General features: G+C 43.4%; 2 protein-coding genes across 6 annotated transcripts in view; one reads left to right on the plus strand and one right to left on the minus strand.

The window, feature by feature from the left end:
• LOC110496871 (ELKS/Rab6-interacting/CAST family member 1) overlaps positions 1–19,238 on the plus strand; it is a 32,898-nt gene extending 13,660 nt beyond the window's left edge. For 2 of the 5 annotated variants that reach the window (XM_021572895.2, XM_021572888.2), the window contains exons 4-21: positions 2,654–2,945; positions 3,040–3,167; positions 3,300–3,374; positions 4,469–4,624; positions 4,930–5,097; positions 5,935–6,102; positions 6,229–6,366; positions 6,540–6,680; positions 6,749–6,889; positions 6,973–7,166; positions 7,413–7,424; positions 7,704–7,839; positions 8,048–8,179; positions 10,671–10,831; positions 11,002–11,149; positions 11,502–11,597; positions 12,560–12,745; positions 16,613–19,238. In XM_021572895.2, the coding sequence (XP_021428570.1) occupies positions 2,654–2,945; positions 3,040–3,167; positions 3,300–3,374; positions 4,469–4,624; positions 4,930–5,097; positions 5,935–6,102; positions 6,229–6,366; positions 6,540–6,680; positions 6,749–6,889; positions 6,973–7,166; positions 7,413–7,424; positions 7,704–7,839; positions 8,048–8,179; positions 10,671–10,831; positions 11,002–11,149; positions 11,502–11,597; positions 12,560–12,745; positions 16,613–16,750 (2,610 nt within the window). In that variant the 3' untranslated portion in view covers positions 16,751–19,238. Of the gene's footprint in view, positions 1–2,653; positions 2,946–3,039; positions 3,168–3,299; positions 3,375–4,468; positions 4,625–4,929; positions 5,098–5,934; positions 6,103–6,228; positions 6,367–6,539; positions 6,681–6,748; positions 6,890–6,972; positions 7,167–7,412; positions 7,425–7,703; positions 7,840–8,047; positions 8,180–10,670; positions 10,832–11,001; positions 11,150–11,501; positions 11,598–11,894; positions 11,973–12,559; positions 12,746–16,612 lie in introns of those variants that run through there. The other 3 variants (XR_002469614.2, XR_002469615.2, XM_021572904.2) reach the window with 3 other exon arrangements.
• A 270-nt stretch (positions 19,239–19,508) lies between these two features.
• Positions 19,509–22,658, minus strand: LOC110496900 (F-box/LRR-repeat protein 14-like). Its single transcript, XM_021572919.2, has one exon. It carries the CDS (start codon positions 21,996–21,998, stop codon positions 20,787–20,789), a length of 1,212 nt encoding a protein of 403 aa, XP_021428594.2. The 5' UTR covers positions 21,999–22,658; the 3' UTR covers positions 19,509–20,786.
• Between the last annotated feature and the right edge of the window lie 111 nt (positions 22,659–22,769).

Below are 22,769 nucleotides of genomic sequence, written 5' to 3' on the forward strand. Positions count from 1 at the left end.
GTAATCCCTAGTATAAGATAGAAGACATTGATCCCCCTCATCCGCAGTGATAAGTGACTGCTATTAGTCTTTGAATGCGTGGCAGACGCTGTAAAATGGCTGTCATATTCCATCTCCTGCTGTAGCACCACTGATACTCAACTAATTTACATTGCCCGTTACTCACTGAACACTTCTCGCCTCTCCATTCAAATACACTATTTGTCATGTCAGAATGTTCAATATAAGATATGTTTAATTGGCAACAATTAAAGTGGATCTATAACAGATATGTGATAAGAGATGGAGGGAGATGAGTGAGGTTAGTGTTTGTTGTACGTTTGACCCATAGCAATGTGTGTTGTGCTGTAGATTTGACCCTCTGTAGCAGAGCCTTGCTTACTGTGTGTGTTCTGTTTAGATCAGCTTGCTGCATCTCATCTCATAAAGGTCAAGTGCAGTCAAAAACATGATTTTGCTGTGGTTTAAAAACATTTCTACACTGAGGTTAGAATAATATTGTGAAAATGATAATGCCCTTTTAGTGTAAGAGCTGTTTGAATAGACCTGACATTTCAGCTTGTTTTGGTGGGGTTGAGTTTTGGCCTGGTGATATCACCAGGTGGCAAATTAGTTTAATAGACCAGTAAGAAACGGTTTCAAAACTCTCTGCCAATAACAGCTAGTTTTCTGCCTTCCCCTCCCCACTTAGACCACTCACAGACAGTCCTAGCAAAATTATTGCTTGAGAAATTGCTCTTGGCTAAGGAGCAATGTTTTTGTTTCTTTTTGACAATTTTTTTCAACAAAAACAATCCTTTACAGTCCTATCAATTGGCCTTTATAGATAGAGCTAAATTGAAATGTTTCTTCCAGAATAAATATGAAATGCATATGCATAAACATAGTAGCAATTGAAAGGGAACAATTGAGAGATTATGGGAAAAGTATTAGACTAAAGTTGAGGACACAACAGTTCACCTGACCCAAGACTGAATCTTAAACATTACAATGTTCATTTTTATGTGCATTTTACATTTACTGTACTTTTTGCAGAATTTGTTGATAACAAAATGTAAAAATACTCTGGAATACTTTTTTTCCCCCACTGTACATTCAGTAACATGTTAAGACTATTCCTGGGGAATGTGGAGTAGGTGCAAGATTACACAAAAAAATGACAAGGGTTTCAGTGAGCGGACTAATTGGTGTCTCTCTCTAAGTGGCCACACACCTCTCCAAAGTGTGTGCAGTTCCTAAGTCATTTCAATGCACTTTTAGTACTCAACTAAAAGGTGTTTATTTTTTTTTCTCTCTCCTAGCTCTGCCGTTGTGGAACTAGAGCAAGAACACTTGTAGTTGTTTTGTTTGGAACACAACCCTGCATCCTCACCATCACACAATTACTGTTGTTTATGAAATCGCTATCTGGGTCAGGTGGCCATCATTTTAAGCTTGTTCTATTTCCAACATGACTAGCTAATTTATAAAATACCATCTTCCAGTGTTAGACTTTTACAAGGCAATTCAGAGAAACGGATCGTAATTTTGGTGCGCAAAGAAAGGAGTCAGTAAGGAGTCATGGATTATCTTTTTAAATCCCCAAAACACACCACTACAACTGTACTGGATCATTCAAGTGCGTGTTTCGCTGCAAATTCTCTTCACAATAGACCGTCTCATTCTGTTCTGAACAACCCAGGGTATGACACCACGTCATCTTGTAACTACATCAGACATGGTGATCATTGACACTGTATATGACGTTAGTTTTATGATATGGAAATGTGGCTTTCTTGTATGATATCAAAGCGGCATTTATTTATACTCAATGTTTAATCTCTCAATAGAGAGACATCTTTTTCAAAAGTTGGCCAGTTAGTGGAAGGGATAGGGGCAAGTTGTTGTCACGTGCAGTTCTCAAGTTCAGAACGGCTGTCAGTCATACAGCGCTGTGAAGCGCAGTCTGAGCTCTGTCATTTATAGCATGTTACTGTACAGCCACTGCGTTACCAGTGCCCAAATCTGCTATTTTCAACCCATATACAGATATGAGTGTGAAGGGCTACTTGTTATCCAGAAATGAGATTTTGAGATCAAAATGGCTGAACTGTACCTTTTTAAACACCTCTCTGTTGTCTCTTAGAGCGAGATCTCAGTGAGTCAGACTTAGTCACTGGGTATGGGAGGAGGAGAGAGAATGAGGGAAGGTGGGAGGGTGAATGAGTGAAAGAGACATAGTGAGTGGCATAGGAGGAGAGCGTTGGATACAGGCACTGACTTGTTTTTGTGCTGTTGTCTGAAACATCTCCCAGCTGATCCAAATGAGAGAATAGAACACAGCATTGTATTTCTGTCACATAGCTGGTCTGTCAAAAAACTGTGGCAGTACAGGCTCCAAAGAATGAATGCTGGCTGATTTTGTACTGTTGCTCACTCTGTATACCACTGGATGGGAATGCCCTGATTTGAGTAGATGGTGTCCTACTAGTTGCTGTATCCTCCTAACCTTCGCTCCACTTCTCCTTCTCTCTCCCCTTCCCCCTCTTATTTGATAAATAAACAAATGAATCCCTACTCCATCTTATTTTATGCAGCACCCTGAAATGAAAGGTGAAACATAAATAGATAACCTCTGTCTCTCTCTCTGTTGCCCCCCCCCCCCCTCCCCCAGCACCTCCATATGACGGTCCAGGCCTTGCAGGATGAACTGAGGATACAGAGAGACCTGAACCAGCTGCTTCAGCAGGACCCTGCCAGCCAAGGTCGTGACCTGGCCCTGACCTCTGAACCCACGGAGGAGAACTACCGTCGGCTGCACGGGGACCACGAGCGTCAGGCCAAGGAGCTGTTCCTGCTCAGAAAGACCCTGGAGGAGATGGAGCTGAGGATAGACACCCAGAAACAGACCCTGGGCGCCAGGGATGAGTCCATCAAGAAACTACTGGAGATGCTGCAAAGCAAAGGTGGGATACCATGCCCCAAACACTGTGGCTGTATTAGTAATGTTTTTCTATTAACACATCTTTTAAATGGCCATATTATTGTATTATATTCCAGGGCCGTCGGCTAAGTCGTCAGAGGAAGACCAGGAGAGAACCAGGAGACTGGCTGATGCTGAGATGCACAGACACCATCTAGAGTCCCTACTGGACCAGAGAGACAGGGAGACGACTGCTCTACGAGAGGTGAGGGACTCAGCGAGAGGAGAGGGAGGGAGGTAACAAATTGAGCTTAAGTTGGGTCACAACACAAACTATTAGGGATTGATTGGTGTGTAGTAGACAACGTGTGGAGCGTAACGACCTTGTTCTCTTTAGGAGCTGCACCGTCGATACGAGGGAACCCCAGAGTCCACAAAAACCAAGGCTCTACAGACTGTCATCGACATGAAGGTACCCATCTGTATGTGTGTGTGTCTGTAAGTGCATGTGTGAGTGAGTGTATTATAGGGCTGACCCCATTTAGTCGTCTGGTCGATTGTTTGGTCGATAGACTGCTGGTCGACCAAGATTTCTTCAGTCGAACAGTAGCCCCCCCACACCCAAAAGAAATCATGGTGTACAAGAAAGCTGTATGATTTGCGCCTAAGTGGACTAATCCACTGTGGAGGTTGTGGGGATGGCACAGTCATCACTCTTAAGACATGTGCTACTGAAATTGCATATGCTTAGGCCTATATTACATAACAACAATGGTGCAACACAAATAAAAAATATGATTATTGTATAACAAATGCGCTTTCTCCCGTGTTGGATAGCAGTCGCTGTCCACAGTACTGAAACACGCTGTTGAATTGGCACCATTTCCTAAACCATGTTGCTATGTGCATAATGGCAAAGTTAACCAGCATATTGGTGTTGAGAACAATGCGACAGCCCTTGCTGCGACAGCCCTCGCTGCGACAGCCCTCAACCAGTAAACATTCCCCCGTTTAGAGTTTATTTCTCATGTCCTCTGCATCCATTTTGCTGTTACGGTGTTAAAAGTTTGTTATAACTAACTAACTATTGATGTGATTATGATATGCTATAGGACAGACCCTATTGGTCACTTGCATGCGATGCATACCTGTCTCATGTAAAGAGAGCAACGTTTGAGGGAATGGGGAACATATTTCCTAAACAAATGAGGGATTTCAGTAAGAACATTTTCAGTCAGAAATGGCTGTAATTATGTTGCAACAAGGACAACGCGATAAACACAGATGTTCTGTGGTGGTTTCTGCAGCAGGGGAGGCGAGAGAGACAACTGGTACTAGTCACACAGTCACTCTCTGTCATTTTAACACAACGCAGCAAGTCTGAATCCCTCTAGTCATTTGTGTGTCTTAATTATTTCATAAAACAGTGTTCAAGTATCAGATACCCATTTTAAAATTTAGACCAACCGATTGGTCGAAAGAACAATTGGTCGACCAAGATTTGTATTTTTTTTTGTCGGGGACAGCCCTAGTGCATTAACCCCTTATCTGTCTGGTGTGTGTCAGGATGCTAAGATCAACTCTCTGGAGCGAGGTCTGAGGGACATGGAGGAGGAGGTGATTATGTTGAAGTCCAATGGGCTGCTGAGCTGTGAGGAGAGACAAGAGGAGATGAAACAGATGGAAGTCTACCGCAGCCACACCAAGTTTATGAAGAACAAGGTGTGAGGTCACTTCCCCTCGGTTTCCATTGATCAGAATTCTATTTCTATCAGTTTATATTGGTCAGGCTTCAAGTCCCCTTGGTTCTGAGAGGTCAGAGGTCGGTACAATTCCTTCCAATCAGCTCAATATCAATCTGTTCTGTAGTTGTACATGTTCTCTTCATATCCCAACCCTCCTTCCTCTGCTCATCACCCTCTACCTCTCCTCTACATCCCTCTTTTGCTCTTGTTGTCCTCTTCCTCCACCTCTCCCTTCTTTCTCCTCTTTTCCTCCCTCTCTCTCACTGTCTTTCACTGTCTCAGATGGACCAGGTGAAGCAGGACTTGTCCAGGAAGGACACAGAGTTGCTGGGTTTGCAGACCAAGCTGGACACTTTGACCAACCAGTTCTCTGATAGCAAGCAGCACATCGAGGTCCTCAAGGAGTCGCTGACTGCTAAAGAACAACGAGCTGCCATCCTACAGACAGAGGTACACACACATTTCAGAACAAGCAATATAAGTATATAGACACTCACTGGCCAGTTTAAGTAAACCACCCCATTCACGAAAATTGATTGCCCCTACAGACAGTGAGTCATGTGGCCATGTCTTGCTATATAAAGCAGGCAGATGGGCATTGAGGCATTGTTACTGTGTGATTGAAGAGTGACCTAAAGCGACTGAGTGTGGTATGATCCTCGGTGCCAGGCATGCCGGATCCAGTATCTTAGAAACCGCCACCCTCAACAGCTTGTTGATGAGAGGTCGAAGGAGAATGGTAAGAATCGTGCAAGTTAGCAGACAAATAACGCCGCAGTACAACAGTGATGTGCAGAATGGCATCTCGGAACCCACAACTCGTCAGTCTGTCACGGATGGGCTATTACAGCAGACGACCACACCGGTTTCCACTCCTATCAGTGAAAAACAAGAAGAAGCGGCTCCAGTGGGCACGCAATCACCAACACTGGACAATTGAGGAGCGGAAAAACATTGCCTGGAACATGACAGTGAGTTCAGTTTACTTGAGTGGCCTGCAGACCTCAACTGAATAGAGCATCTTTGGGCTGAGATGAAATAGGCTGTTCTCAGCATGAATGTACCACTGTCCAATCTGTAAGATGGAGGAATGCCATTGCGTCAGCATGGACTAACATCCTTGTGGAACGTTACAACACCTTGTAGAATGCCCCAAAGAATGCAGGCTGTTCTGGAGGCAATACCCGATAATTGATGGGTATACCTAATAAACTGTTCGGTGAGTGTACAGCCCACACACACAGACCCAGTATGCTGAGTAGTTCTCCTCTGCCCTCTGCTGGCCAGGTGGATGCTTTGCGTCTGCGTCTGGAGGAGAAGGAGACCACACTGAACAAGAAGAGTAAACAGATCCAGGAGATGTCTGAGGAGAAGGGCACGCTCAATGGAGAGATCCACGACCTCAAGGACATGCTGGAGGTCAAGGAGCGCAAGGTCAACGTCCTGCAGAAGAAGGTGGGCCTCGACTAAATAGCACGCTGTATAATACAATGTGATACATTACCTCGTACTACGTCCTATTTAGTAGACTTGTTTTCTATGTCTTTTGTCAAGCTCGTCTAATTTTGTGTGTGTGTCCAGATTGAGAACCTGCAGGAGCAGCTGAGAGACAAGGAGAAGCAAATGAGCAGCCTGAAGGAGAGGGTCAAATCTCTACAGGCAGACACCTCTAACACAGACACTGCTCTCACCACCCTGGAGGAGTCCCTTGCTGAAAAGGTACACCCACATGCAGACACACACACTGACTCCAACAGAGAGACACAAGCAATGTGTGTTATTTAAAGTCATGCCGTGTCTGTCCTGGATGTTTGTAGTCCTCTCATATGGGCTCTGAATTGACGTGACGATGATGTTGTTCTGTGCCTCCCCTCCTATTCTCTCCCCTGTAGGAGCGTATCATCGAGCGTCTGAAGGAGCAGAGAGACAGAGACGACAGGGAGAAGACTGAGGAGATCGACAGCAACAAGAAAGAGCTGAAGGATCTGAAGGAGAAAGTCAGTCTGCTGCAGGGAGATCTGTCTGACAGAGAGGTGAACACACACACACACACACACACACACACTGTTGACACATTTTATTAACCCTACCCTCTCTCCAGACTAACCTGTTGGACCTGAAGGAGCATGCGTCATCCCTGGCTTCCTCGGGGCTGAAAAAAGACTCCAAGCTGAAGACTATGGAGATCTCTCTGGAGCAGAGGAAGGAGGCGTGTCTCAAACTGGAGAACCAGCTCAAGAGGGTGAGGTATTTGCCTTAGACACTGATCTAAGACCACTTTTGCTGTGTGTGCGTGTGTGTATGACTGTGTGTGTCTGTTTCCAGGCCCAGAATGCGACGTTGGAGGCCAAAGCGAACACAGAGCTGTCGGAGCGCATCACCTCCCTGGAGAGGGAAGTTAGCCGACACCGAGAGGATTCTGGGAAGGCTCAGGCGGAGGTGGACCGACTGCTGGAGATCCTGAGAGAGATGGAGAATGAGAAGAATGACAAGGACCGAAAGATCAATGAGCTGGAGAGGTGTGTGTGGTGTTTATCTTTCTCTGACCCTGACTGTTTGTTTGTGTCTGTGTGTCTGACTCATAGTCTCTGTAAACAGCAGTCTATCTATAGAAATGTGTATGCGCTCCTACATGGTCTAATGTAGTTGTTTTCTTCTGAAATACCACACGGTCCTACTCTTCTCCTTCCTTATCTTCTTGCTCTCTGAATCTGTGTTTCTCTCTCCTGCCTTGTCTTTTCGCTGGAACTCTGTCTCCTCTCCAGTCAGTCCTCCAGGTTAGTAACATGTTTTCTACATGGCATCTATGTACTGGCTTGACTTCCTCCATCCCATTCTCCCACCCCCCCTCTCATTTTCTCCTCAATTGCTTTTGCTCTCCCTCCCCCTCCCCTCCTGCTCTCATTTTCACCAGTTTCTTCACCCCGCTGCACTTTCTCTCTCTCCCCCCTCTTTCTGTCTAACTCCCTCTCACTATGTGATGCTTCAGTGTAATGTGTGTACGCCTATGGGATTGTGTGTAACCCAGTCCTCCTGTGTCCCATGGTGCCCTGCAGACAGACTAAGGACCAGAGTAAGAAGGTGGCATCACTGAGACAAAAGGAGCATGTGGAGAAGAGTAGGAACGCCCAACTTGTGGACGAAGCCAAAAAGAGAGAGGACAACATCTCCGAGAGCTCTCAACAGGTCAAGGTGAGGCGTGGGGGTGGGGGGGCGGGGCGGGCTGTATCAATGTATGCGACTAATGTCAACACTCAAAGAAAGCTGCCCTTGTTGTACTAAATGTAGTTTGACATCAATATCCTTAATTGTCTTCTCTTCCTCTCTTCTCTTCCTCTCCCCTCCTCCTGTCCTCTTCCTCTCCCCTCCTCCTGTCCTCTTCTCTTCCTCTCCCCTCCAGGACTCCCTACGGTTGAAGACGGAGCGTATCGAGGAGTTAGAGGAGGCTCTGCGAGAGAGTGTTCAGATAACAGCGGAGAGAGAGATGGTGCTGGCACAGGAGGAGGCTGCCAGGAACCACCAGGAAAAACAGGTACGCTCACATGCAACAGAAGTACACCTGCACGCACCCACACACAAACTTGCAACACAAATACACACACATGCAACAGAAGTACACATGCACGCACCCACACACAAACTTGCAACACAAATACACACACATGCAACACAAGTGGACACACAAACGCACACACTAAAAGAACAGCTTGAGAAGTGCGCACACACATACACGTACAAAGCTACACGAACACAGACACAGACGGCTTCTGTCAGCCCTGCTTGCTACGTTTCACTCTCCCTGCTATCCCTCCTTTTCTCAGTGTTCTTATCTCTAATGTTCTCCTGTTTTATCTCTGCTACTCACTGCCTCTCAGAAGCACTCACACAAACCAATGCATGAGTCCAACAACGCCCACTTTAAGTGGTCTAAGGTATGACATAATAATGCCCCCTCTGTTGTATTTCACCCTTTGGATCAGTAGCTCTTTAGACCATGTTATCATGTACCATTTACCTACTATTCCCTTTGAAATGGCATGGCGTCAACTAAACTAGAACCTTCTGGTTAGAGCCTGACCCATGTTATTTTGGGAGTTCTATTCCGATGTCTAGGAGGCAAAACGTACCGATATATTTGCAGATATACTGTTTTACATCGGAAATCGAAAAGGTGTTTCCCACACTGAATTCTCATAAAATGTCCAATAACTATGCTTCAAATGTTAATTTCATACATTGTGTCAATGACACAACATGAGAATGGCTGCCAGTGTTCAGAAAAGCATGAGATTCACTTTTTTCATCTTATTTATTGAATATCGGTGGAGTTAACGTCCGATACCGATTTATAGAGTTAAAAGGCCAATATCGGCCGATTTTAATTTTTTTTTTTTTAAATTACAATTAAAATTAATTTTTTCTTTTTTTAAAACACGGTGTGCAGATTTTAATATTGGTGGTACATATTTCTAGTAATGTCAATCTGTAACTAGTTGGTAATCGATGATTATACTAACATATGTATTGATGGTATAATTTAGTATTTACAATGCACCCCAGACAATTCAATAGTTATTATTTAGCCATATTGAGTTGTACTGTTAACAATGTGACTTCTATGTAAATGCCAGGTAAATGAAAGTACTACAGTGAGCAGTATATTTAGTGCTGTTTAGAGCTGTCATTGGAGCCCCTTGTTGTACATCCGTCTCCTCAGTGGCGTTGGGTCCAGAAACAAACCCTGGCCCAGGGGTCGGCAAAACCACACAGCAAAGGATTTATTTTTTATGAAAGGATTTTAGTTTTTGGTCAAACGTTTTCAGCTAAAAATGAGAATCTGTTCAAGTATTCCCACTATTAAAAAAAAAAGAGACGTGATCATGTCTCTATGTAATCAAAGTATGAAATTAGTGTGATTTTTAAAATACAATCTCTTTTTGGGCTTAGTTGTGGTCAATTTGCAGTGTACAAATTATTATAATTATGTTCCGACCCCTGACCAGTCGATCCGACAAAATCCAACCTACAGCTGAATTTAGTTGCCTAGCCCTGTTCACCATATTGCTGGTCTATTACCCATCAATCCATTCAGATTTACACTAGTTCCTAGGGGCAGGGGGGAAAAGTACTTCATTGTCATACTTGGGTAAAAGTAAAGATACGTTAATAGAAAATGACTCAAGTAAAAGTGAAAGTCACCCAGTAAAATACTACTTGAGTAAAAGTCCAAAATGATTTGGTTTTAAATATACTTAAGTGTCAAAAGTACGCAGTGGTCTAAGGCATTGCATCTCAATGCTAGGAGCGTCACTACAGACCCTGGTACGATTCCAGGCTGTATCACAACTGGCCGTGATTTGGAGTCCCATAGGGCGGCAGACAATTGGCCCAGCGTCGTCCTGGTTAGGTTCTGGCCGGGGTAGGCCAAATAAGAATTTGTTCTCAACTGACTTGCCTGGCTAAATAAATAAAATACATTTCTTGTTTTTTACATTAACGGATAGTCAGGGGCATACTCAGACTCCATTTACAAACAAAGCATTTGTGTTTAGTGAGTACGCCAGATCAGAGGCAGTAGGGATGACCAGAGATGTTCTCTTGATAAGTATGTGAATTGGACCATTTTCCTGTCAAAATGTAACTAGTACTTTTGGGTGTCAGGGAAAATGTATGGAGTAAAAAGTACATTATTTTCTTTAGGAATGTATTGAAGTAAAAGTTGCCAAAAATATAAAAAGTAAAGTAGAGAGACCCCAAAAAACTACTTAAGTAGTACTTTAAAGTATTTTTTTACCACTGGCTAGGGTGTAAGGGCTAGTGTCTAAGGGTTAGGGGTTCTTTCTGGATAGAGCCATGTTTTCAATAACATACAACCTCTGATGGCCCTACCTCTTTAGAGTGCCTTTGATTGACAGTTCACAAAAATTGGTCTGTACAGTTTCTTTGAATGATGAACACGTCTCATACATTTTTACTTTCTCTGCTCGTGTGTTTGTACTATCTTCATTCTATGGTGTGTGCAGATTGAGGAGCTGCTGGGCGCCATGGAGAAGGTGAAACAGGAGCTGGAGTCCATGAGGGCCAAGCTGTCGTCTACCCAGCAGTCCCTGTGTGAGAAAGAGGCCCATCTGACCACGCTGAGGGCTGAACGCAGGAAACACCTGGAGGAGGTGCTGGAGATGAAGTAAGACAAACATACACTGTTTCCACCCCCCCCCACACCACCACTTTACCAAGTCAACAAACATGTTACAGTCAGGTAATGTTGTAAAACTCCCAGGTAATAGAATATCCTGCACCGTGTAGATGACTCATTATTCTGAAATACCACCCTGTAATTCCTCCTCGGTGCAGACAGGAGGCGCTGCTGGCAGCCATCAGTGAGAAGGATGCCAACATCGCCCTGCTGGAGCTGTCATCGTCCAAGAAGAAGAAGACGCAGGATGAGGTGGCTCTGCTGAAGAGAGAGAAGGACCGTCTGGTACAACAGCTCAAACAGCAGGTATGGAACACTACCTCGTCAGGTGACCTGGGTCTGACCACATGTGCCACTGTGACATTAAAGATGTATTTCAATAATGCTAAGTCTCTTCCTCTACTCATCTCCTCTCCTTTACCTGAAATGGGGAGAGACTAAACAGACCTTAGATAGTTTATAGCTTTTGACTTTGCAGCGAAATCTTGTCAAAATCAAGAGTAGGCAGCCTTAAACTCCTCTCGGCACAGCTGGCTGCTCGATGCACCGTGAGTATGCTGGTAAAATGTTTTCCTTAAGTCTCTCTCCCTGAAATCCTTTCCACATTCTCCTCTCTTCCCCCTTTCTCCTCCATCCTCCCTCTTTCTCGCTCTCTCAGACTCAGAACCGTATGAAGCTAATGGCAGACAACTATGGGGACGACCACCTGAAGACCGCCCCCGACCAGACCAATCACAAACCTTCTCCAGATCAGGTGAGTACCCAGTCAACCAAACAGAATCCTATATATCTAGATAAAACGTGTTGTTGTGATAACACATCTGCAGCTTAACCAGAATACGCTTTCTTTCTCCACTATATGAAGTCATGTCAACTGTCTTTCTGTCCCTAAAGTGATATTGAATCATCACTCCTAATATAACATTTTATCTTTCTTCAGCACCTAAACCTAAGTGTTATCTCTCACACTCTTTTTGTTCTGTCCCATGCACACACACTAACCAAGTGTTATTTTCTAATGCTGCAATTGGCTAAACCATCTGTCCAATAGGATGATGAGGAGGGTATCTGGGCATAGCCAACCCTGTGCCCTCCTCCCCTCTCTCTCTCTGCCAATTTGTTCAGAAGGGTGAGCATGAATGAACGCCAGTCATCTGTCCATTCTTCACCTCCTCCCTGGTTTTCTCTTACTCCATCGTTCAGTGTGTTAGTTCTGCTCCGCCATTTTGTCTTGTCATCCGTTTCTCCTCTCACCATTTTACTTTGGTCCATGCAGTGTTTGGTACATGTTGTCTGTTCTCACATTTGTAATTTCTGTGGGAATGTTATCACTGTTGTTAATGTGTTACCATGGTAATGGTGCTCTGTCAAGTTATGGCAATGCATTGTGTTTGTCTGCCAACCACATACTGTAGCTTGTGTCTGTGAACAACTGAGTAAATCAAATAGTCACACACACACACACACACACACACACAGCAGGACACACTTTTGTCCAACATACCATACTCCACATTCCCATCTCCTTAATGCATGTGAGATGCAGCCTTGTTCTTCTTCCTTCTGCATGCTCCATGCTTTTGGTTTAGCATGGTTAAGCCGCTGAAAACACACTGGGACCTAATGAAATGTCATTTTTCTTATCTCTTCCTTTATCCAACTGGTTCCTTCATTTCTTTCTCCCCTCCCTCTCCCCCTTCCCATTGTCCCCTCAAGATGATCCCCCCTCTCCTGTCCCTGAGTGAAAATCGCAGTAAGCTGAAGCTCTACATCGACCACCTGACTGACCTCTGCCACGACCGAGACCCCAGCATCCTCAGTGACCTGACCCCGCCCGCCCACTATCACCACGCCAACCCAGCAGCCTGGGAGGAGGAGCTACACAAGTTGACTCTGGAGCAGGTAACAGTCGGTATTTAATGTCATAAGAAGGAATTCCCCTCGACCACGCCCACAAATTGGGGAAAACCAAACACCCTTTGATGTTTTTCAGCGGCAGGGACTGGGAGCGTAGTCAATTTGATCAATTTTAGAATAAAATTGTAACGAACAATGTGGAAAAAGTCAAGGGGTCTGAATACTTTCCGAATGCACTGAATGCACCTTCCACAGACTTTCAATGGGATTCAAGGCTGGGCTTTGGCTGGGCCACTCAAGGACTTTCACATTCTTGTTTTGAAGCCATTCCAGCCTTGCTTTGGCTGTATGCTTGGGGTGATTTGTCTGGTTGGAATGTAAATCTTTGCCCCAGTCTGTCATTTGCACTCAGAAGCAGGTTCTCATCATGGATTGGCCTGTATTTGTCTCCATTAATTGTTCCCTTACCAGTCTCCCAGTCCCTGCCGCTGAAAAGTATCCCCACAGCATGATGCTGCTACCACCATGCTTCACGGTAGGGATGGTGTTAGACGGGTGATGAGCTGTTCCTGGTTTTCTCCAGACAGCGCCTTGCATTCAGGCCAACGATTTACAATTTTGTCCCATCAGACCACAGAATATTTTGCCTTGTGATCTGTCTTTCACGTGCCTTTTTGCAAACTCCAGGCGTGCTGTCATGTGCCCTTTTCTTAGGAGTGGCTTCCGTCTGGCCACTGTCCCATAAAGCCCAGAATGGTGAAGTGCTGTAGACTGTTGTCCTTCTGGCAGGTTCTCCCATCTCAGCCAAGGAACTCTGAAGTTCTGTCAGTGGTCATTGGTCACATCCCTAACCAAGGTCCTTCTTGCCCGGTTGCTCAGTTTGGTGGAAACATTCAACACTCTAGAAATAGATTTATACCCTTCCCAATATATATGCCTCATCACAATGTTATCTTGGAGATCTAAGGACAGTTTATTGGACGTCATGGTATAGTTTCTGCTCTGACAGGCACTGTCAACTGTGGCATCTTAAATAGACAGGTGTTTTTTTTCTAAATCATGTCCACATAATTGATTTGGCCATAGGTGGACTCCAATCAAATTGAAGTGACATCTCAAGGATTATGAAAGGAAATTGAATGGACCTGAGCAAAATGTTTGACTGTCATAGCAAAAAGGCTGTGAATGCTGATGGAATATTTCTGTATTTTATATATATTTTTAAAACTGTCACTGTGGGTGAGTGTGGGGTATTGTGTGTAGATGGGTGAGAGAAGAAAACACATTTATTCCATTTTGAATTCAGACTAACACAAGTGGAATAAGTCGATGGGTATGAATACTTTCTGAAGGCACTAGCTATGTGTGTGAAAAACAGTTAATCACATGTAAGACATTTGACTCGTGGTAGTATATTCTGTTCGTAACTCCGCTCACTAGTAACATTATAGTCTGTTTGTTGGTCTTGACTAGCTTAATGTTCTGCATGGTATCTAGCTAGCACTCACATGGCTAATGTTATGCCCCCTTTTCATGACAGCACTGAGGGAAGCCCTACAGTATGACGTTTTTCTAAGTAGTAATAACGCTTGAGAGCAGGCAATGTTGTAAAGGAATCTTCATGTACTTTTCTTAAATGTATACTGAACAAAAATATAAACGCAACATGCAACAAATTCAAAGATTGTACTGAGTTACGGTTCATATAAGGAAATCAGTCAATTTAAATAAAATCATGAGGCCCTAGTCTATGAATTTCACATGACTGGGAATACAGATATTCATCTGTTGGTCAAAGATACGTTAAGAAAGGTAGGGGTGTGGATCAGAAATCTTGTCAGTATCTGGTGTGACCATATGCCTTATGCAGTGTGACACATCTCCTTGGCCTAGAGTTGATCAGGCTGTTGATTGTGGCCTGTGGAATGTTGTCCCACTCCTCTTCAATGGCTGTGCAAAGTTGCTGGATATTGGCGGGAACTGGAACCTGCTGTCGTATACGTCAATCCAGAGCATCCCAAGCAGCCTCAATGGGTGACATGTCTGGTGAGTATGCAGACCATGAAAGGACTGGGACATTTTCAGCTTCCAGGAATTGTGTACAGATCCTTGCGACATATGGTGGCGGATGAATGGCAAGACAATGGGCCCCAGGACCTTGTGATGGTATTTCTGTGCATTCAAATTGCCATAGATAAAATGCAATTGTGTTCATAAGCTCACCGCCACATGGTGCATTCTGGTCATGAAGTTGACATCAGAAAACCGCTCTCCCACACGTTAATATATATATATATATATATGTGGTCTGCAGTTGTGAGGCCGGTTGGACGAACTGCCAAATTCTCTAAAACAACATTGGTGGCGGATTATGGTAGAGAAATGAACATTCAATTATCTGGCAACGGCTCTGGTGGACATTCCTGTAGTCAGCATGCCAATTGTACGCTCCCTCAAAACTTGAGACATCTGTGGCATTGTGAGGTGACACAACTGCATGTTTTAGTGGCTTTTATTGTCCCCCAACACAAGGTGCACCTGTGTAGTGATCATGCTGTTTAATCAGCTTCTTGAAATGCCACCCGTCAGGTTGATGGATTATCTTGACAAAGTAGAAATGCTCAATAACAGGGATATAGACAAATTTGTGTACAAGATATGAGAGAAATAAGCTTTTTGTGTGTATGGAAAATGTATATCTTTTATTTCGGCTCTTGAAACATGGGACCAACACTTTACATGGTGCATTTATATTTTTGTTCAGTAGTTTTTGTAATTGACTTACTTGGCTGTCACAATAGCAAATTATCATCTTAGATATGTTGCATAACTACTTCCAGTCTTTACCTGCCCTTGAACGGTCTAGGTATTTAGAAAAGTTGCTTCTTGTTGGCTTGTCTATATGTCCTTTCTGCTTGCCAGAGATCAGCTGGGGAGACAACCCTACCAAATGGCCCCAAGTAGCCCACGGCGAATCCCACCTACTTGGTGGAATCTCCAGTTTTGCATAAATATCCAATTGCAGAAGGATATTCTAGCTTTAATTTGGATGGATACAGCACACTAGTCCTTACTACAAGCTAACTAGCAAGCTTTATGCAATATACGAAAATGTATTGAGTAACCAGACCCCACAGCTTTCCATTTTCATTGTGACATAATAGCCTGAAACCGTGAGGTTCGTCTAACCTGGTCCTTCTCCTTGGGCAGTTGATGAAACTTAATTTGGTGGTCTTTTTTCTCTGACTAACAAAATGATATGCAATAGTTTTTCGGCATCTTAAAAGCAGGGCTTGCTAGTTAGTCTGTTGGAATCGTCCCTTTGGCTGAGAATCGTGATGTACATTCCATGCCACAGTCTGTCTGTTCATGCTAACATTTTTACATTTAGAATGAAAATGTTTTTAGGTATAATGTAGTTAGTTGATTTAAGGCGAGAAGTGCAGTACCAGTCAAGTTTGGACACCTACTCATTCAAGGGTTTTTCAAGAGTGTGCGAAGCTGTCATCAAGACAAAGGGTGGCTCAAATATAACATATATTTGGATTTTGTTTAACACTTTTTTTGGTTACTACATGAGTTAAATGTGTTATTTCATAGTTTTGATGTCGTCACTATTATTCTACAATGTAGAAAATTGTACAAATAAAGAGAAACCCTTGAATGAGTAGGTGTCCAGACTGTTGACTGGTCCTGTATGTTACAAATAACCAAACAAGCATATCCACAGGCGGGCGAGGGTGCAACGTTGTTTTTAATACCGACTTGGACTATCCCTTCCTCTCTTGTTCCCTGTCTTTCTTTCCCTCTTTATCTTTCTGCACTCTGTGTTATCTAATGTTTTGATTTGCCTCAAGAAAAAATGGGGGTGGGGTTGGAGAAGTATGCTAACGCATTATCTCTCTTTCTTAGTTGGAACTGGAGTTGGAGTTGTGTGAGAAGGAGAGTGGGGAGCTACAGGAGTATGCCAATTCAGTGCTGCAGCAGATCGCTGACTACTGCCCTGACATCCTGGAGCAGGTGGTCAACGCGCTGGAGGAGTCCTGCTGACCGCTCACCTTTACCACCTCATGACCCCGCATGAGCTTCAGGCAACCTTCCTCCCATTTATTCACGCATGATCAGGGCAGAGGGAAGACTGGGCGATTGTACTGCACCCCCACATGCCCAATTATCATTCCTGGGGATATTGACCAGCCTGAGGACATGATGATGATGATGAAGAACAGCCACAAAGTGGCCTAATGGTGGAGGGATGTAGCGGCTTGCCAGTCATGGGTTGTGTTCAGTAGGGCACGTCATACCAAAACGTTTTGAAAGAGAAAACACAGGTAGCACTTTCAAAATGTTTTCTCTGGATTCATCCCTACTGACACAACCATTGTTTTCTCTTTGAATCTAAACCAGTGTTTTTTCTGAATGGTGGAGTGTCGTGGAATAAAAATATTTAGGAACCAGTGATTTAAACCACTTTTTTTTTTTGCTAATTTATTTCCTTTGATTGGCCTTCAGAATCTCCTATGTGAGTTACTGGACAACAAACCTTTTCCCTCAACTCCCCACCTAGATCTATTGCGAGAAACCCCTAGCTGAGTTTTGCTGACTAAATGTAAGGCTTTAGCTATGGCTGACGTACTGCGTGTTCTGTGAACGGCTCTTAAGAAAGAGGGAAGAATCCGAACTTGAATTTCCACACACATTTCCTATTGACATCAATGTCTAATTTATGTGAAACTGAGGTACACTAGCTTCTCGAGTTAGGGAGAGAGAGAGAGAGAGAAGTTGATTTGAATGGTTTTGCACACAGCACTCCCTTCTATATGAGGTATGCAATGTAAGTTTATTTTCAGTCATAGCCAGCATCCCAAATGATACCCAATTCCCCACATTGTATACTTATTTTGTCAAAAGTAGTGCACTAAACAGAATAGGGGGTCATTTAGGATGCTACCATAGAGTGGCCTTTGAGCGTGCACAGGGATCAGTACTGGACCTAAATGAGGGACCTTTTTTATTCCTCAGTTCTATTGGTGCTACAGCATGGCATAAGACATCAATAAAGATCTAATCCACCAGTCACATGATCTCATCCAAAGTTTCTATAGATATGACTTTTAAAAACTATAATTGTTTCATTTTTTTTTATTGAATTACATTCCCTTAGATGTAAATGTTCAGATGCCCCCGTTCACTGCATCTGTCCAACGCTTCAGAGCTAACTAGGGTTTGTAATGTAATGAGATTATAGGGAATCCTAGTTAAAGACATGACGGTCACTTCTCAGTGGGTTTGGACTTTTTAAATCAGTTTGTAAATAACTCATCAAATACGTACAGTGACTATATAAAGGTAACCCAGTGGAAGATGTTGTGAATTCTGTTTAAAAAAATATATATACAAGTGAGAAGCTAAAGCAGTGCAGTCCCGTGTGTCTCAATTTGTCTGCAGACAAGATGTATTTGACAGTACTGCCATAAGTCGCAAAGTCATGTTCTATAAATATATATACATATACAAAGTATGATGTTGACCATATGGATATATGCATTGAAATGTTTGCAGAATCGTGAGGAGCAAGTCCCTCTGAACAAAGTTGTGGATCGTGTCCTCAGCTAAAACTGGAGAAATGTGTCAAATGTTTAATGTGTCAAATTAACTACAAACATTTTCAAACCGTGACTGTGTAGAGGGAGACTACTTTTTTTTTGCATTTATTTCTAAATTGTTCATTTTTTATATATACACTTTTGCCACATATGTAAACCTTTTACTCTTAGGTTCCAGTGTTTTGTTTTTTCATGTTTGAGATGTGAATGGGTGTTTGTGGGAATGACGCTCCCTAGACTGTGTTCCTCTTATGTTCTCTCACATAGTAGTCTGACCCTTTAGGACCGAGTGGTCTCCAAGCATGTTTGTCCTGTGGCCTGATTAGTGAGAGTTGTACTGTATAGAACAGACATCACTCTCTGCCAGTCTGGCATTTTGTAACTGCTATATACAGTGCATCCCTATGCCAATCAGTCAATGTTTGAACAATAATAAAAACCTACAGTTCAGCTTGCTCTCCAGGACCAGAGTTGGAGACTAGGTTACTGTTCAGGTTATTTTATCCTGCCTCTTGTCTATAGGCCCTATGATGATACTAATTTTTAATCACATCCTGGCAATCCCAGAAGTAATGACTGATCTGAAAAAATCACGAGGTCAAACCAAAGGTTTCCACTCCTCAGCTTTCACCTATCCAGGTCGTTAGAATATAGTTTGATTCTAGGAAGGAGGAACAGGGCCCTAGCCTGTGTATCCCTGCCTTTGCCTTAATGTCTGTGGACTTACCATTCTGTGATGACTTTGTTTTTCATTTCGGAACAGTGCTTGCTGTTAAAGGGGCTACTACTACCAAAGTCATGGTTCACTTTTTTTTTTGCGTTTAAAGTTAATGTACTGCCTTCTGTGTTGATGAAAAAAAGTTAAACTATGTAAAAAATAAAGATGAGTATTTGCATTTTGTATATGTATGTAAATAAATATATCCTATCAATCTTTGACTCTGGGGATTTGTTTACAGGAGCACCATGTGTATATTTATCAGCAGAATTAACATTTGTCTCTATTTTTAATATCTGCCTCAATTGCTAAGAATGGTTTTCATTCTCTCAGACCCTGTCCTGCTGTTAATCCAGTCAAATGTGACTGATGAGCCCTCCCCTCAACTTCTGGATAGGTGTGTGTAAGCAGTGACAAACTCCTAACGCCATGGTAGGTGGTAATCCACCATTTTACTTACATATGTATCAGGTTCATATCAGCACACAAAGGGGATAGAAACAGAGTGGCCCAATTTTGTCAAACTGGTTGTGCAATCTCAAACCTATAGTCAATCTGGTCATAATTGTTTCTGGACCAGGCATATAATAGAGCAATAATGTTCAACACCCTGCACCTTCTGCCTTGTTTTTACAATAGGTAAACCACTTACTGGACGACAGAACTCAAATTAAAGAATTTCCCCCCAATAAACATTGTGCGTTTTTATTAATAAATATCACTATTGTATGAATATAAACATTTTAAATTAGCCTTAACACTCCAATATCTTTCCTTGGAGGCTTTACAGGAGAAAATATGTAGGTTATTGATATGTTGCATACAGAAATACATATTCTTGATAACCACGGACAAGATAAAGGGCTTTATTCAATCTATCGCTGAAGCATTAAATTGCTAAAAGATTTAAAGGTTATTTCCGATTGCGCCGACATTTGCAGCGTTTACCGTGAATGCAGTCTCCACTAACGTGGGAACAGTGCCTTGAAATTTCAATCATGCTGTAACAACTTCCGCGATAAAGATTGAATTGAGCCCAAAGTCTATTTCCACTCTCCATTCTAAAGTCCCCAGGAGGAAAAGGCAGTTTACCCCTGTCATATCCACACTGTTCATGTTGACAAGCTGGAGTAAGGCATATTACAATGTTTGATACAGTGTAACTCCTCAGGAATGGGAACTACCAATTAAAAAACAAAACACTTCAATTTGAAGTACAATGTTCTGGACTACAGCCATTCATAAAAAATACCTTCATCAACATAAGCAAAATACTTCAGCTGAAGAAATCCCCTGCTCACACCTTCAATCCAAGGCCTTAACGCCTTTGTGCAGTGTTAGGGACTGTGTTTGAACAGAGATATTTTGCATGAGTCATGTCTATCATCAATACTGGTAAACAGTTAAAGGGAAAGTTTAAAAATGAGTTTGTTTTGCATGGAAAGATGCTGTGTAGTGTGGTTGTGTCCCAGACAGTACAGTTTCTTGAATGGATGAGGTAGCTAGTCAAAACCTTATAGATGTGATACAGGGACAGGATAGTTAACACTGAAATAAGAAAGCAATTTTACCAAAATAAGGGGTGGAATATTGCTGTGACAGTGAATGTTTAAAAAGTGTTTCCTTCTGCTAAAATTAAGTCACAGTATTGTAGCTATTAAAGATAATGTAATAGTCTACGAGCTGTTCCGCTCAGGTAATCTCTGTGGATGAAAAATATTACAGTGAAAACCCCACTTGGCAGTTCATCCCAGTTTGGCTTTCACCTAACTTTCTCACTCTCCGTCATCTGCCAGAGTCCCAGGTTTAAAACTTTAAGGCACGGGAGCTGCGTTATCCTCTCCAGGCCCCGCTTGGTGATTTTGGTACACCCATACAGGTCGATACCAGTGAGCTGCGTCAGGTGGTCAGCAATCAGCTCCAGCCCCTTGTCAGTGATGCGTACACACTGCCCAATGTTCAGCGTCTTGAGCTCGTGCATCTGGCGCACCATCCGGTTGATCCCGTCGTCACTGATGTGGCAGGAGCACAGGGACAGAGACTTGAGCTGGTACAGCCCCTGGGCGATGTAGGCCAGGCTCTGGTCACCTATCTTGTCGCAGAAGGAAACGTCCAGGCCAGAGAGCTGCAGAGACCCCATGGCCAGGTGCATGATGCCCATGTCACTGATGTTGTCACAGGACCGCAGGTTGATGCTTGACAGGTGATTCATGTTCGACAGATGGATCATACCTGCATCCGATATGCCTCCGCAGAAGCTGAGGTTGAGCACCTTGAGCTTGGCTAGTCCCTTGGAGACGTGTTTGAGGGACAGGTCTGTCAGTTTCTGGCAGTCCTGTAGTGTCATCTGCTCCAGGGAAAGGCAGCCTTCGGCAGCGCTTCGGGTCATCCCAGCCAGGTGACCAATGCCGACGTCTGACACATGCCTGCAGCTCCGCAGGTTAAGGCTCTTGAGTTTGTGCAAGCCCCAGGCAATGAGAAGAAGGCCTGTGTTGGTGATGTTACTGAGGCCTCCAAGTTCCAGCACCTCCAGGTTTTTGAGATACTGGGCAATCCTACCCAGGCTTGAGTCTGTGATTGGTTTGCAAAGGCTGAGGTTGAGGATTCGCAAGGACGGGATGTCTTGAATAAACGCATGTCCGAGGCCGTTGTCCGTGAGGTTAAAACAGCCACATAGGTTAAGGCTTTCGATGTTTGGCAGCCCCTGGATTACATAGCTTAGGCTTCGTCGCAAGCTTAGGATCTGGACCTTCCTAATGCCTCGGGTATGGAGGCTGGGGAACAGGGACGGGTTGGCCCTCCGCAGATGCAACTTCGCTTCCACCCCCCTCCACACAGACTTGTGATACGAAGCGTCCCTCCAGGCCGCACACACTTGGGCAACCCTACCTTTGTCCCTTACGTCCAAGTAACTGAAAATTATAGCTAAAATTTCCGGGAAGAGGCCAGATATGTGCGTTTCCATTTCAAACATGTTTGGAAAGGGAGAGGTTAGATAAAACTAACCAGGTATCCGCTTATTCGAGTAGGCTAGCTAACTGTTAGCTAGCTAAATTAGGTAATGTTACTCAGGAAAATAACCTGTTCAAAGTCCAACCATCTCTTCATAATGCATATCCAACAAGAAGTGTGGAGGTTGTGTTATAATAGCTAGGTTATAATTATTCTAATCAAATGAGATAGCTAGCTAGCTACGTCCTACAAAAACTTGGGATAGCTAACGTTAGTTAGCGTACTTAAAGGCGGAAAACAGTGACGGTCAGGCGACTCTACCCAATTTCAAGTCAGATGACCGCTGTCGTTCTTCAAACGGATCCAGTCGGTCGTTCATTTTCAAAACAAAAAGTAGAAATGTATTGATGAAAACCGCAGTCTCTGTTTCTTCTGTGTCATCGATTAAAATACGTTTCTATTAGCATTTCGGTTCTGTTGTGGGATTCTTCCTGTGCTGCCTTTGTCTGACCAACCATTTCAAACTAGCTTGCTACGCAGAAACAGTCAGCAGCACTTCCTTGCTTTGGGGGGTACAAAAACAATTCACATAAACGACTGACATTAATACGAGAAAACGTAATAAATGTAATAGGTCCAAATTAACAACACAAATATTAAAAAGTTAGACATGTTACACATAATCACTTTTCTCAGAAATTCTAAAGGATTTTTTGTGAACCACCCCTTTTCAATCTTGGTTTCGCCCAATTAGTAACAAGGGAGCTGTCCCCTGAAAGCGACTTGTGTTTTT

This window comes from Oncorhynchus mykiss, chromosome 2, assembly GCF_013265735.2.
Source record: "Oncorhynchus mykiss isolate Arlee chromosome 2, USDA_OmykA_1.1, whole genome shotgun sequence".
Lineage (NCBI taxonomy): Eukaryota > Metazoa > Chordata > Actinopteri > Salmoniformes > Salmonidae > Oncorhynchus > Oncorhynchus mykiss.

Excerpts from the sequence above, each read along its gene's own strand:
- LOC110496900 (XM_021572919.2), bottom strand. The coding sequence starts at position 21,998 with ATGTTTGAAATGGAAACGCACATATCTGGCCTCTTCCCGGAAATTTTA.